The 15,844-nt window shown below is 46.0% G+C and overlaps 1 protein-coding gene across 5 annotated transcripts in view; it reads left to right on the top strand.

The window, feature by feature from the left end:
* The window catches only part of RALGAPB (Ral GTPase activating protein non-catalytic beta subunit), a 65,168-nt gene extending 49,324 nt beyond the window's left edge, over positions 1–15,844 (top strand). For all 5 annotated transcript variants that reach the window (NM_001030846.3, XM_015296245.3, XM_015296243.3 and 2 more), the window contains 7 exons: positions 2,286–2,451; positions 4,680–4,802; positions 5,623–5,759; positions 6,967–7,075; positions 9,323–9,401; positions 9,957–10,105; positions 11,910–15,844. In NM_001030846.3, coding sequence (NP_001026017.2) covers positions 2,286–2,451; positions 4,680–4,802; positions 5,623–5,759; positions 6,967–7,075; positions 9,323–9,401; positions 9,957–10,105; positions 11,910–12,103 — 957 coding nt within the window. In that variant the 3' untranslated portion in view covers positions 12,104–15,844. The remainder of the gene's footprint in view (positions 1–2,285; positions 2,452–4,679; positions 4,803–5,622; positions 5,760–6,966; positions 7,076–9,322; positions 9,402–9,956; positions 10,106–11,909) is intronic.

Raw genomic sequence — 15,844 nt, 5'->3', positions numbered from 1 at the left:
TAATTAGGTTAATTTGTGTAAATCTAAATCATGATTTCTTCAGACTGTGATCTGGAAATTCACTGTGAGTTTCTAAGAAGGCTTATGGGCTCAGTGGAGATATTTCTATAATACTTCTCATTTCCATCTGTAATTGTTGTACTAAAGAGTAGAAGCATGACTTCAAAAATAACGAGCGTGTCATTCCCTCGTGTTACTGTCAGCATACAAGTGGCAGAACACAGCAGCACCTTCCATGTCTGAGAGGAACACACCAGCTATTCTTGATGCCAGCATCGTGCTGTTTATGAGTTTTCAAGTCAATGGTTAGAGTAGCAAGTAAGCAATCCCCAAAGTCAGTGAAGTATATGGGGTGTGATGCCTTCCAGCCGTCCGGAAATGTTCTGCTCTTGCTGGGCTAGCAGAATGCTTTTTTCCTCTGGTGCTTGTATGTGATTACAGATTTAGGCAGGTGAGACTTATGTGCAGAAGTTAGTCCTGCAGAATTTGCAGACCTTTGGAAACTCAGTTAGCAGTCTGTACTCAGGAGGATTTGCCATGTCAATTATAAAAAATCTTTTATATTTGAGAGATTCTGGGTGTTAGACTGACAGTGTAAAGATGGCATTCCTGCTTCAAGATCCCAAGACATCTTGCTGTGATTCCTTAGCCTTCTCGGTTGTGCGAAGTCAGAGGCAGTCAAGCTGGTAAGGTGCTTGTCTCTACAGCTCTGAGCTGAGGGAGAAACTGCTGCTGTTTCTGTGATTGCAAAGAAAGAGAACAGAAATAAGTCAGTGGTAATTTTCAATATTAGCAATCAAGAGAGGAGATCAAAGCTGAGCCATGACACCGCTTTGGGCAGGGATGGCTCTGTGGTCCTATGTAGCCATCCTTGTGCCTGTGCTTATGCAGCTCTTACTCAGGACCTAATTCTGCTCTGCAAGGTGATTCCCACTCCTGTCACAAGGAGTAGTGGCAGCTCTACATCTGATGCTGCACAGCCTAGAGCAGTCCAATGTGACTGTTCCTAAGTGAGCCCCAATCTCTCTGCTGTGGTTGATGCACAGTGATGGCTTAGAAGGGTGTTGTGGAATTTGTTTGTACGGGGTAATGAAACTGCCCACACCACTTTTATATTACGATACTTAATAACATTAGATGTCCTTTGAACATACTCCCTCACCCTTATTTTAGTTCTTTTTTTGAAGGCGTTCAGTTATAAAACTATAACATTTATGTAAACCTTGAGCTTGCGTATTTCTGCAGCTGTTGTTGCTCTCTACTCTGCATTCATTCTGAAGTGTACCTCTGACTTTGCTGAGAGTATTGGTAGTATTTCAGAGCAGTGTCTTGTCGCTGCTGAATACTGAGCAGGGTATTGGAGCTGGGTGCCAGGGCACAGGGCCTTCCTTGCTGGGAGCTTTCTTCCCAGGGCCTATCCCCAGCTGTGCAGTTTCTGCTCCAGCAGAGTCTGTGTCCCAGGGAGTCCCAGCACTCCCCCTGTACAAACAAACTCCAAAGACCTTCTGGCCACAGAGCAAACTCCCTGTGGCTCAGAAAGAAAGGACGATACACTGCATGATGTTGTCTCTTCCCCGTATCCCAGTGGTTCAGTAGGCCAAATAACAAATCATCTGTGTCCCCCTGCACGCCACTTGGTGCAGCTCTTGAGCCTCACTCCATCACACTGGGATTAGGATGTATTTGGATGAGGAAACACCCCGGATCTTTGTGCAAAGTGAGATTAAGGTTCAAAATGAGCAGTTTGGTGTGGCATTTGATTAAAGTGCACACTCAATCCTGCTGAAAACTGTTTTGCAAAATCGGTTTCATTATTTAATGTGTGGTGAGGATGGTGCCCTAAATCACCACGTCATGTACGGGTAGAGATGGAATGCCTTTCTCCCAAAATTTCCCCTCAGTCTAATAGTGAAACCTCATGTTATGTCTGGTATTGATGCAGATTCTGCACTGGACAGGTCTGTGGTTTATCCCCGATGAGTGCATAAATCCCGAAATTACCACTTGTAGCCATTTGTAGTGGTGTGATTTCAGGCTTCAGCAGTGATGTCAGAAAGCTAATCTGATGGGTTAGGATGTTGCCATGCAGGATGGTTGATGTTGGGCAGCAGGGACCAGTGTCCCCGTAGAAAGCCTGGGGTTCCTGGCTTGCTGAAGAGCTCTATTTGGGCAAAACTATTTCAGTGACACAAAATTTTGGATGACAGAAACAAAGGCAGGTTGGGGAGGGAAGGAGCAGTTTCCTGGAGCCCCTGTGCATACCGTGCTTCTGCTGCTTGTTTCAGATCCTGAAGAACATGGAGTCTTCCAGAATTGTTCAGCCGCACTTCCTGGAGTTCTTGCTGTCTCTGGGCTGGTCTGTCGATGTGGGGAAGCATCCTGGGTGGACTGGGCACGTCTCCACGAGCTGGTCCATCAACAGCTGCAGTGATGAAGAGGGACCTGAACAAGGTAAAGCATAGTCAATGGTGTAACGCTGAGTTCTGTCTCCTTTTGGATACAATTTGTTTATATTTTTTGTTCCTGTGTGCCTATATGAACACTTGCATACTTCTTTCACATTTTAAAAAGCATTTTCTAGAAAGGTACATGCAAACTGATTAAACTTCAAGACAAAGTGATAAAAGTAATGTGTCTGTGTTGTTGGGAGGAAGTCGTTTCAGCAAGGAACACCATTTTCAATACTTCTAGCAGACTTGGTGAGTCTTGTTATGTAATCCAAAACCAAGCTTCAGATGAAATTGGGTACAAATTTTAGTATGTACTAGTGGATGTGCTTGAAATATTGTGTGATTTTTTTTTTTTTTTTTTTGTGCTCTGTAAGTAGATTAAAATGAGCTGTTGACGAGTAAGTTAGCAGTAATCATGCTTGGTAGTAAGTAATGAAAACAAGCAGCTGTTTGTAGGTCACTGAGGCCGGAGCCCACGCACAGCTCTTCTGCTGTCCTGCTTCTTTTACTCTGCTGCTTTTCCACTACAGCAGGTCTTCCTCTGGGCTTGTCTTGTACTGTGACTGACTAACGGCTTTTCTGAATATAACGGCAAATGATAGAAGGTTTGAGGTGTTGGGGAGGACTTAAGAGAACAGATGCATGGCTTTCGCAGAACGAGTCAAGAGAGGTTATGGAATGGCCGGGGCTTGGTTTGTTATTTCTTTCAGGATGAATTTGTCGTGCTTTATACTGGGGCAGAGCCCTCCTCCTTCCTTTTCTGGTTGGAGTTGTCAGTATGGCTGCACCAAAGATAGTGTCCTGCATTGGTGAGGTAACCTGTTTTAATGTGTGCTTCTTAACTTGGAAGGTAACTTTTAACTTCAGCCATTTGGGTTAGATCACAGATGACCAGCAGGATGAATTTGTTTAATTAATTGGTGGAAGAGGGACAAAAAAAGCAATTGGCAATGGGAGTGAAGGAGGGCTGCATTGAGTCTGGCTCTGATGCTGGGAAAAATCTACAAGTGGAGTTCCACCTTTACTTCACATCTGCTGCTTCAGATTTTTAGCCATTGCTTGCTAGGGTTGGACAAACTCATCAATACTTTTGCTTAGTTTTTTCCCCCCACACTCTTTGCTGTGGCTGATGCTATCTGTTTTGTTAAGCGTGTATTCTCTTTGTGGATGGCCCTAATTAAGACAAAAAAATGCATCAGAAAAAAAAAGCAAAACAAACAAACAAGCAAAACATTCAGGAGAGTAAAAGGGCTTCCAGTGGGATGTAATTAAAATAAGTTCACAAGCGTATGTTTTGGTTTCGTTTTCACATCTTCCCCTTCTGATCCCCCCAGCCCCCAAAGGAAAGAAGTTCTTAAGCAATTTAATTTGGGTTGAGTTGCTGCTCCCTGAGAGCAGTGGGCTTGAGAGATTGCTCCCTGATGGTGATGCACGGCCCTGAGCTCTCGGTGTGCCTCTGGCCATGGCTTCATGTCACTGTGCTGAACGTCACCACTCTGCTGGTTTTGCTGAGGCAGCTGTTCCAGGGGCTCGTCTGTAAACTGGCTCAGAGAAACAATTCGGCTTCTTTCTGGAGGAGTTAGGGAGAAAGGAAAAGGTGGTTTGCATCATGTTCTTGTATCATGGCTCCGTTGAAGACTTGTTTGCTCTCTGTACTGTGACAGCCTGATGTGTTGGCCAGCTGTGATGTGGGAATAAGTAGGGGCTGAGAACTAGGAGCTTTCTTGCATTAGCTTCAGTTCAAGAGTGTGGTTTTTTTTTTAATTATATGGAGAGAGGAATTTATAGAAATTGGCTTAAATTCGAGAATATTGTCAGGTTGAAGCTACAAATGCAAGCTGTCTTTTGAAGTGTAATGACAAACTGAACAAAGCCTATATTAAGGAAATGAGTAGAAATAGCTACTGGATGAATTCTTGTAGGAGATCCTTACTTAGTGACTACTTAGAGACTACTTTGGACTGTTCAGTCCGAGGAAAGTATGATATATGGTAAGTACAATTGAAATATATTCAGAATAAATCCTCTTTCCAACCCTTGGTGCTATTTACTTTAAAATATCAAAAAAGTTTCTCTGAAAATTGTTGTTAGCCATGAAATTCAACTGTGAAATCTCATTTTAAAATGTGATTTATGTGATTTCTTCTCATTGCGTCTTGTGGTTGAAGGTCTGTGCCTAGAGAGGTGCAACTGCCTTTTGACTTAACCTTCCTTTTGTGTTTGTTTCAGATGATGTAATAATTTCAGAAGACGTTGGAGCAAGTATCTTCAATGGGCAGAAGAAGGTGCTGTACTATGCTGATGCCCTGACAGAAATAGCTTTTGTTGTCCCATCACCAGTGGAGTCCCTAAGTAAGATCATTTTATGTCTGCATTTTTAAAAACAAAGCACAGTACAGAAGAAGAACAGTTTATTGTTAGGTTTTTGGTTTGTTTTTTTTTTAATAGAGAGCTCTGTCAGAAGCAGAAGCTTGTCCTTGTGACAAATCCTTGTCAGAAAAGTACTGATTTAATATCCTGATCCTTAGAATACTTTTAAGGTGTTACCTGTTCAGTGCTCCTTTGTTTTCCCAGTCTAAGCATCAAATACCTATCCAGGTTTGCATGGTAGTACATGCTTGCGTGGGTGCCTTAGGTTGGATGTATGGGTTTGGTCTGCAGTTCTGATATTGTTAAAATATACTAATCCCTGCTATTGAGGTCAGAGCAGTTTTGCTGTTGGCTTTGTTCTTCTCTGTCCATTCTTGCTGACATGCTCCTGCAACACAAGGAGGAGCGTGTGCCTAATGGCCATGTAGGTGAGCGAGAGCTTTCATGGTATCTTTTACTCCAATTAAATTCTGCACGATGGTTTCAAAGGGTTGTGAGGAAATTATATCTGTAGGAAGAGGCTGTGTTGTGTAGGAAATGACATAATCAGACAGGACACTTCTAAATCCATAGGGAGTGCTTTAATTGCAGTCAGTTTCTGGGGTAACTCGCAGTTATCCGCTGCTGAATTCTCTTCTGATTGTGAGCTCTATTTTTGACTTGACTGTGTACCTATCCACGTACGTTCAGTTTCAAAAACCTTACAACCTTTCTGAGTTTCAAGACTGTACATATGATAACAACTTATGGGATATTTTTGGGCAGAGGAAAAGACAAAACTCACTTTTCTGTTGGCTTATAGCTGATTCATTGGAAAGCAATGTCTCTGATCAAGAAAGTGACTCTAACATGGATCTGCTGCCAGGAATATTAAAACAGCCATCCTTGACACTTGAACTCTTCCCCAATCATACCGACAATCTGAATCCCTCTCAGCGGGTAAGACAAAACTTGCACTGAAAAATGGCATTTATTTGTTTGGTGGGGTTTTTTTGTTGATTTTTTCTTTTCTTCAAGATGCACAATGGCAATGCTGCAGTGGGTTTTGATAGTACACAATTCAGTCTCCTGATGTTTTGGAGTCACCCATTCCTAGATGTTAATCTTTCACAGCAGCTTCAGTCTGGCTAGCGCTTGCACCTGCAACAGGAGATTGCAAAGTTACATTAATTAACTATAAAACTGAAACTTGCTAAGTAGGAACATCTTACATACTAAATGTTTCAAGTGTATGCAGGAAGGAGTATATGCAATATTCCTGAAGCAAACCAGACCCCAATCCACGCTTGGAAATTCAGGATGGATTGACGTGACTGTTCATCCCTACCTGGTTTAAAACAGCCTGTGTCAGTTGTGGCTGAATTATCTAGTGTGAAGTTGCTTGAGTATGGTAGCTAAGCAGAAAGACTTGAACGTAAAGGATTTACAACTGCTTATTTCTTGTTATAAATTAACTTTCAAATGTACTTACTTATTTAGAATATTTGAGAATGTTAAGAAAAACTTGAATGAGTTTTTAAGATGATTAAATGACTCATCTAAATAGCAGCTGTTGCCTTTTTATTGGACTTACTTATGGAAAATTACTCTTAGTGTAAGCACAGTAAAAATGGAGACAAGTGGATTCAAGTGTAGGGCAGGAACCTCAGTTTAGTTCACTGGATTGGGTGGGAAAATTAACAAGGAAAAAAGGCATTTCTTTGGGTAATGAGTAGATTTGCTCCAGAATACTGAGTTGATAATGAGAATATCATAAAGCTTTGCCACGATGGGTGTGCTGGAGTTCCACAATAGCATGGGGATGCAGCAGTGCTTGTGCATGTTCCCAAGGAACGTGGAGCAATTGCACTGATTGCAGCTTGGAGATGTGTGACAAAGCTGGGAAAAACAAAAAAATGACATTGTTTTCAATGTTTAAAGAAATAAGATACTTTTCTCCTGTTAATGTTGAATGGAAGTATTGTGGAGACCCAAATTACTGCTTCTAAGTGCGGTAGTCCTACTGCAGCAGCCCCATCGGAAACATTTGCAGAGGTTGTACCTGTCTGAAATCTGAAAGACAAAGGAACAATTGATGAGATGCTTTAGATAAATCCCTGGGCTTCTGGTGTTTGCAAATCCTGCTTTTCTCTTGTGTTCAAAACAGCTCAGCCCTACTTCCAGATCCAAGAGGGTGCCTCAGGGCCGGACCATTCCGCCAATGGGACCTGAAACCAAAGTGTATGTGGTCTGGGTTGAACGTTATGATGATATAGGTGCGTAGAATTTTCATTGTTCACTGATGTAACAACAGAACAGAAACGAAAGGAAAAGCTCAGCTCCATTCCTCTAAAATAAAATGCTAAATCCTTATTAATTTCTATAACTGACACTGAAGATTCTAAAACTGTTCTTTGATATTTGAGTGATGGTCCATGGGGGTGTGTAAGTGAATCACTGGCTGTAGATCTGGAGATTATTTTAGCTCTGGCAGTACATGCAAAACACCCTCATGGAGCTTCTCTGTAAGCTCAGTGTATAAGACCAGTGTGCTCTCGGCTGCTGTGTTCTCAGACTGGAGCTGTTGCTCTTCCTTTAGAAAAGTGACTTTCTGACCCTTGTTTTGCTTCTGATCTGCTGGTTCTGTTCTGAAGGGATCATCAATTTCTTGGTACCTTTGAAACTTTCTACTTTGATCTGTTGTGTGGAAGGCTCACTTAATCTGCTCACATTGCCAGTTTGGATGGTGCTGGGCAGCCCATTGTCTTTCTGCATGCCGTTGTTCAGGCAGTGTCCTACTCCTCGTGCTGAATTAATGTTCCTTGCCTTGGTGTTTCGCCCCTGAGTCTGGATAACTGGAGGGAGACCCAGCTTTATCCATCCTGTTGTAGCCATAGCATGGTTACTGCTGGCAGCTTTCCCCCAGGCTCGAGGAGTCCTTTGTTCATGAGAGCTTCTTGCATGCTAGTTCTAAGCCATGGGCCAGGCTTTAGTGTGATGTGAGAGCCTGTCTGTGCTGGCCTAGCCTAGCAGGGTCTGTAACGCTGCCAGCAACAGATAATCTGTTTGAGGTTGTTATTCTGCCTCTGATTTCTAATCTGGGTTCCCAGCTTAGCATTAATTAAATCCTTAGAACCTCCCAGAGGATTGCAACCAAGAGAGTGCAAGAGATGAGAGGAAGCTTCCCATAAGTTACCGGTATCAAATGTTCCCTTTCCCACCCAGGACTCTGGCACAAAGATCTTGGTGCCCAAAGGAGCATATTGCAGAGCAATGCTTAGGACTGGGATATGCACATGAAGTTCCGGAGCATCTCTTCCTTGTCCTGACATTGGCCCAGAGGGTTTCTCCTTAGTGCCAGGAGCTCCTCAACCACTCCATTTCCTGAGCTGGTGGTGTCCCTGACCTTCTCCTGTGTGGGCAGCAGCTCAGGCTGGCTCACTGGAGGGGCAGTGACTGCAGCACACATATGTTTCTGCTCAGCTGCTCCTTTAGCAGCCACGGGAGTCCCCCAGAGCTACAGGCCTGAAGCCGAAGAAATGAGTCTGTGAGCCTCAGTATGCTTGGCAGTTGGATGACTTGCGGGGGAGCTCTTGAAGGTTGCTTCTAGCCCAGAGGCTTTGCCTCATGCTTCTTGTGTTCTTGGCTTTTGCCTTATGCCATCTTCATATCTGCACAGTGGAAGAGCTGACTCTGTAGTGCAGGCTATCTCTGCTGTGCCAGCTGCTGGCCCTCCCTCTTGCTTCATCTCCAAATACTTCTGTGGCCACCCCCTCTGTTGGTCCCATGTGCTGTGTGCACTCAGCACCCCAGTTGTGGTGGCACAAAATGTTTTCAGGCTTACGCTCTTTCTACTGCAAGAGTGCTTTGTGTTATCCTACTGCCTGAACTATACTTGGCTTTTTTTTTTCCCTAAACTTCTCTGTAAGCTTCTGCCCCTAAACAAATGGATGGGAAATGCCACATTCCATTCCAGTTCTCATTTATTCCTTCTGCACCTGTTACTGAGGGCAAGGCAGCAGAGCAGTGGGTTGTGCTGTGGGCTTTGCTGAAGGAATGACACTGTGTTTGCTGGAGCAGATTGGTATTCCCATGGCAGAACTGCAGATGTGAGCAGCGGTACCGTGTGAAATTCCCAGCACTGTTCTTGAGGCTGATGACTTGCAGATGGGAGAAGAAGCTACTGAATAATAATTTGAGAGGTGTTTTGTGACTGTGACACGCTCCAGCTTCTTTCTGCTTCACTGCTGCTCTGGAGATTTTGACCTTTGGGACTGAGGGAGCTGAGGGTCTGGGGCGTGTTCCCCCATCTACTGAGCAGTGGGTGAAGGAGGTGTGCCTGTGTACTACATGTACTGCTTCAGGAACAAAAACAGACTTCATGTCACCAGTTTTGATAGAACATCCCTGGTATAAATGCTTGAGGGTTGCCTGGGTTAAACTGAGGAGAACTTTGCACAAAAACAAAGAGGCAAACAGAAGCCCTGGGGAAGCTAACCTGTATTCTCTGTGTCCTCTTACAGAAAACTTTCCCCTCCCCGATCTGGTGTCTGAGACCAGCACTGGCGTAGAAACTACAGCCAACAGCAGCACTTCCCTAAGGTAGGACCGCTCTTATTTTCATTATTTTTCTTGGTTCTTGTGGACAGCAGTCTGTGCTGCACTTCAGAAGCCACGGCAGTTTATCTGCATTCTTCAGCTTTCACAGACAACTGCAAAAACTCAGACAGTGTTGTTAAAAAGACAGATGAGCTCCTTCAGGGGATTTTTTTTCTGTTGAGGAAAAAAAAATGAAAGGGCTTTTCGTATTGCTGTGGTTGCAACATAAATTAAGGGGTAGAAGATGTGTAGTCTTATTCTTGGGTTTGTGATCAGCCTCCTTCCTGGCTTACTCCCTGGTGAGGTGGTTAATGCTGCATATATGACACGAAGCTCAAAGCCCCATCTGCAGGGCTTTCAAATTCTGTGGTGACAGAAATCTGTAGGAACGGTGTAGCTGATGGAGCCATCCTAAGGTGCAGAGAATGCACACAGGAGCCCTGCTGGTTTAGCCACGAGACATTTTAACATCCTTTTAACTCTGGATCTACGAAGGAAAACGATCACTTTAATTGAACCACTGCTATAGAACTGATTTATATATTTTTTTCCCTTAAGATCTACCATTCCTGAGAAAGAAGTTCCTGTGATCTTCATCCATCCTTTAAACACTGGCTTATTCAGGATAAAACTACAAGGAGCAACTGGGAAATTCAACATGGTTATCCCGTTGGTGGATGGGATGATAGTCAGTAGGAGAGCTCTTGGTAAGCTGACCATGTTAGGAACACCCGTGGTTTCTTTTTTTCCTTTTCTCTTGGAGGCAGTTCGTTGAGTGGTCTGATCCTTCCTGTTTGGCCCTCATGCATCACAGTCATCCTGCCAGCAATACTTTTGCCTGTACTCCTTCAGAAGAGGCAAAACACAACCAACACTCTTTGTATTTATGTTTGTGCTACCCATTTCCATTCCTCTGTTATGTTGTTACAGTGAGACCTGGCTAATCCCTGTAACTTAATGGGGATCAGAGTGAAGGAAAGCTCAGGTGTCTGTGGTGTGTGGGTAATAATGTATCTGCAAAATGTCTGGGATTTTGCAGATACAATAATAAAAATATCTGCAATGTCTGGGATTTGTCACTGGGTATTGGACATTCCAGCAGGTCTGTATTTTGTTCTTGCCACCGTGGTGGCAGTGGGGACAGCAGAGGGAGCAGGTGGATAGCATTTAGCTGGAGGAGCTGTGGGATAGGGCTGCGCTGTCTGTGGGAACCAGGTGAGGGTTTGGAGTAATACAGTGGAAGGAAGAAATGTAGTGTGGATGGAAAGAACAGAAGTGTGACCCTGATGTTTGGCACTGAAGGCCACGATGCTGGTGTTCCTCATCTGCCAAAGGGTACTGCTGAGTTCCTGGGCTCTGCTGGCATGCTGCACTTCCTCCTTCTGTTTTAAAAACAGGCTTGCAACAAAAAGCCACAGAGATTGGTAGGCCCATGTTAATGTGTGTGTGCTGTCCACCTTTTCATGTATTCCTGGATGTACTAATGACTGATATTGGCTATCTGTGCTGTACCTCAACAACTGGAAATCTCTCTCCAGTGAGAGCTATTCATGAGACAGAATGAAATGAATACGCTCTGAATAGAGTACGTGGACATAACCATAGAACTGATGTAGGAATCTGCTGGGGATGACTTCCAGGTTCTGATTTTGCACATGTCGTTCAGTGATGGTGACAGTGAAGCCAGGCAGGGCCTTCAGATCAAGTTTGTGATCTCAGCTGACAACAGCAGCTTGCACTAATGAAGAACCAGGTGTGTTTCTCTTAGGGTGGTGCTGGTTTTTCGTCTGCACTGGGAGTAAAACAGTGACATTTGTCTGATCTCTAAGGTCAGTAAATGTAGCTTGTGTGCAGTCAGGAATCAGGTCCTCTAGATAAGGAAGGCAGCGTTTGCTGTTTTACCTACACCACTGTATGGCAGAAAAGAGGTCGATGAACACTTTTTTCATAAGATGTGTATGAATTTAATTTTGGAATACCAGTAAGTCTATTGTTCCTAGCCACAGTCTGTCCTCTTTCCTCCCCGTGCTCAGAGGGGCAGTTCTGCCGTCCCTGCTGGCTCTGCAGTAGGTTTTGCTGTGTCTGGACGGCTCCTCAGCATCACCCACTGGCACCTCAGACCCAGTCCTTGTGTGCTCAGCCTCCAGCTGTCCTACTGCTCTTCAGCTGGCAGGGCCTGTGTCACTTACTGACTCGATCCTGAGGGTGCTGTTGCAGCCGCCTGGCACTGGCAGAGCTGGGGAGCCCTCTTTCCCCTCCCGCTGGATGGGTGTACTGCTGACTTCACCCCTTTCTTATTTGAGTTTCACGTTAGACTGGGCTTACGGGGCTGGGCACGGGGATTATCAGTTACCAGGTGGCCTTTCCAAAAAGTTCCCCACTTGGAGCTGCTGAGCATCTTCCCCTGGGTCCCTGGGTGGGGTGGGACCCCGCGTCTCCTTTAGCTGACAAACCATCACAGGGGAAGGTTGAATTTGTTTCAGCTTATTTCCGACGTTCCTTCTTCTTCAGGTTTTTTAGTGAGGCAAACAGTAATAAATATTTGTCGGAGAAAGAGGCTGGAAAGCGATTCCTACAACCCGCCCCACGTCCGCCGGAAACAGAAAATCGCAGACATTGTCAATAAGTACCGCAACAGGCAGCTGGAGCCCGAGTTTTATACCTCGCTTTTCCAGGAGGTTGGGCTCAAGAACTGCAACCCGTAGGCCATTTTCCTCCCCGGACAATGAGATCAGAGCTTGGTGGCTACAGTAATGAACGCAGTTAAATAACAACCAATTTCCTCAGCCCTCCGGAATTCAGGAAGCCGTATTTTAGCACAAGTCAGCAGATACCGTGTGGGAGGAATGGGAAACGAATCCAAAACGCTGCAGTTGGGATACTGACTCAGTTCACCTACCCTCGGAAGATTACTTAATTCCAGTCTTCCTGGATGCTCGCAGCATAACCTCTTCACGCAGCCATCTATTTATTCCAGGCTAATTAAGAACTGTGTCTCGTTCTGCGAGAAGAAAACAATCACAGCAGAACCATCTCTGTGTTGAAGTACGAAGAACACAAGGCAAAGCAGCCTGCCTTCAGACAGCTCGCTGTGCCCACGCGCTGCAGGAGAGGAGTGGGATCTCCTTCAGGAGGGAATCTCTTTCTGAGCACCCGCTGTCCCCACAAGAACTGCAGGAGAAGCTTCTGACCCCCTTCAGTGTCCTGCAGGAGATGCTTCACTGCTTGAGGCCGGTCTGTGCACCACAAGGAGGAAAGCTGCTTGGGAATATCAGGTCACCAAATGCATAACCAAGATGCTGTGTTTTACAGTACCCCCCTGTGGGTCTGTGCACGGCGTTCTGCCATCCTGGGAACAAACTCAGCACCCGGAGGGCCTGATTTCAGACACACCGTCTTTCCAGATAAGAGATCTTGGTTCTATACAAACAAGGTTATGACTTTCAGGTCTGTTGCAAAATGTCGCATTTAATTTTAGCAGCTCGGTTGTACTTTTTTTATGCAGCTGATTATGTTGAAATGTCTCTGTCGCTCAGTCCCCATTTTCATTAAATGTGCAAACATCTCTTGCTTTCCTTCTGCTGGGCTGAAATCTGAGCTTCTGGGGCTGCCTCCTGCCTGACCTTTAGCGAATACGCAGCTTTTGCAGCTTCTGCACTTTTCAGAAGCTCCTCTTACACAGACTATGAAACAATTGGAACAGAAAAGCGAAGAACTCTTCTTTTGTCCATTAACTTGCCATTCCATGGAAAGTCCATTTGGAGTTGTAACTCAGAATTGTTTTGAGGCTGCTGTGCTTTCTCAGCAGCAGTGATTCCCCTTCCCCTTGGTCAGAACTTTCCCCCTGAGCTGCTGCTGTCTCCCCTGGCCCAGCTCAGGCACAGGGCCGGGTTGCTGCCTCACCCCAGAGGAAGCGGAGCAGCGTGGATTTGGTTCTCTGACCGCTGGCAGCTTCCGCCCAAGCTCTCTGCTTCCTCTGTGGCTGCACTCCGGGCTGCCGAGCTCAGAGCCGCCCCCAGGCTGTGCTGGGAAAAGATGTTTACAACTGCACTTCAGTGCTGGGAATATGAAAGCTGCAGCGGGCGCTGCCGTTCTCGGGAGTGCTTTCAGGCCCCCGGCACAGTCCTGCCCTGTGTGGCAGTAATGAATCATCGCTGATGCTCCTGTGTAGGTGCAGCCTGCGATGGCTCGCAGTGCACGTGTTCTTTTCCTTCCAGTAAGCAGGGAGTAGGGGAGCATAAACGTAAGCAGGAATGTGTGGAGCTCCTCAAGTTATGACAAACTGTTTCTCAGAAGCTTTCTAATGTGCATTGCAATAATGCCTGTGAGTCTCTTAACTTTGATATTTCGGTTACTTTTTGCAACAGTTCTGACCTGAAACAGTCTTACACGTTTCATTACAGCTTCCTTGCCAGGGATGTGCCCCAATCCCGTCTGCGTGTGGTCTTTCAGAGAGGTCACACACACCTCAAAACACACGTGCAGGTCTCAGCTGAGGGGAGCTGGGGGACAGGAGCGCGTGCGGCAGGGCAGGGCAGGCACAGTGACTCTCGGGAGGCTTTGATCCAGATGAATCACAAATGGAAAAATGAAACCACGTCGTGAAATCAGCGTAGCAGTGAGCAGAGCAGCCATGCTTCTGTGCTGCCCTGGTTGTGCGGGGCAGCGCCGGGTCTGGTGGCACAGCTGAGGAGGAGCGTGGCCTCATCTCTGCTCAGCTCTTGCCAGTATGCATTTAATGCACAGACACTGAATTTACCCACGTTGTGTATGTACCTATTGGATCTAAATAACAGCCAAACACACTTTCGTCCACTGACTTAAAAGGCATGACCAATGCATGTGTAACAAAAAGAAACATACGGAGCGACCGAACGTTTGCATATCTTCAGCAGCTTAAAACCCATGTCCCACAGCTGGGAATGTTACATGCAAAACCACTGCTCTGTAGCCCAGTGAGCTGCAGAAGCTGCTGCTTCCAGGTGCACGGTGCAGTCAGGAGCAGAGCTGTGGCTGGGAGCCCTGGCTGTCTCCTGAGTCAGAGGGCCAAAGGAACTGCCTGAAATATTGCGTTTTAGTGCTTGGCTGAGGAGTAGCACTTGGGTCTGTTCCTTGTTCCATCCAAAGCATGAGTGTGGCACCCACCTGAGCAGTGCTCACAGGGAGAGCGGGGCGGCGGGTCAGAAAGCTTGAAAGAAGATAAGTTTTGTGTGTCCATCCGGGGTGAGCAGCCTTTATAACTCCATCTGATGTGTAAGATCACCGCTGAACACATCACACAGTGACCTACCTGTAAGGTTGGGGTTTTGCAATCTGCAGAGGTGAACCTTGAAGAAATCTGAGTGCAGCATAGCAGTGCTGTGGCTCCAGAAGCGTGCTGTGCTGACAGCCCTTGGTTTGGTGCAGGCTGCAGTGCCCATGGCAGAGCTGTGCACGGAGCTCTGCGGGTGCTGTGAGGAGCAGCGCGGCAGCAAAGGCGGGCAGCAGAGCTGGCGGCTGCGGGTGGCCCAGGATGGCTTCAGCTCTTCTCTCCCATGGGCTGAGAGCAAAGCTGAGATTTATGTCAGTCGTGATGCTTCTGTTAAGACCCTGAGCTGGGGCTCTGCACCACCAACTGCCCTATTGAGTCGGCAGCTTCACAACTTGCATGGCTGTTTTTTGTGTCCGTACCCCTCAGAGAGCGGATGCCCACCGTGGGGCGGCGCATCGCACCGAGCTGCAGCTCCATCACGGGTGTGACACAACCAAACAGACTTCCCCTATTCACACAGTAACGCCTTTCAGTTTGGGTTCGTGATTCTGCTCTAAATGATGGCATCCTCTTAATGGTGCGGGGGTGGGGGGTGGGAAGGGGTAGCAGCCGCCTTGTTAAGTGCAGTGCTGAAATTGCAGCAGTGTTGGTACCTTCACAAAGACTCATTTAAAGAACCCATCCTTTCTTAAAGGTACCTGAGAGATGCATGACACGCGTACAGCCAGCAGCAAAGGGGGGGGTGGTGTCGGGGGTCTGCGTGCCCACATCGGGGCAGCTCTGCTGCAACAGAGCGTGGCTGTGATCAGTGCTTGACTGAGCGATGCCTTTGAAGGAAAGCAGACATCTTCCACGTGGATGTTAGCAGGAGCAGTTTGAGGTGAGAACGCCGGATATCATGTGCTTCGAGTCACACACAGTTTTATGGAGCTCTGTATGTTGCCAAGACATGATCTTTTTGTTCCTACTGTATTTTTCTGTAAATATCCCTGGCGCTGAGTTGTAAAGTAAAGGCAAAATGTAAATATGAAGATGTGAACTACGTTCCCTCGTCTCTAGTCCTTTATCTCCTATTTGTTTAGGGAAGGCACACAAAGGCTTGTTTGTATTTATGCCAATTCTTTGTCCAGGAGAAACACATCAAATATTGAATGTAACACAATTAGTCCAATAAATTTTAAAGATTCTTATCTAA

This window comes from Gallus gallus, chromosome 20 (genome assembly GCF_016699485.2).
Source record: "Gallus gallus isolate bGalGal1 chromosome 20, bGalGal1.mat.broiler.GRCg7b, whole genome shotgun sequence".
NCBI classification, from domain to species: domain Eukaryota; kingdom Metazoa; phylum Chordata; class Aves; order Galliformes; family Phasianidae; genus Gallus; species Gallus gallus.
This window is presented reverse-complemented; position numbering and strand designations above follow the sequence as displayed.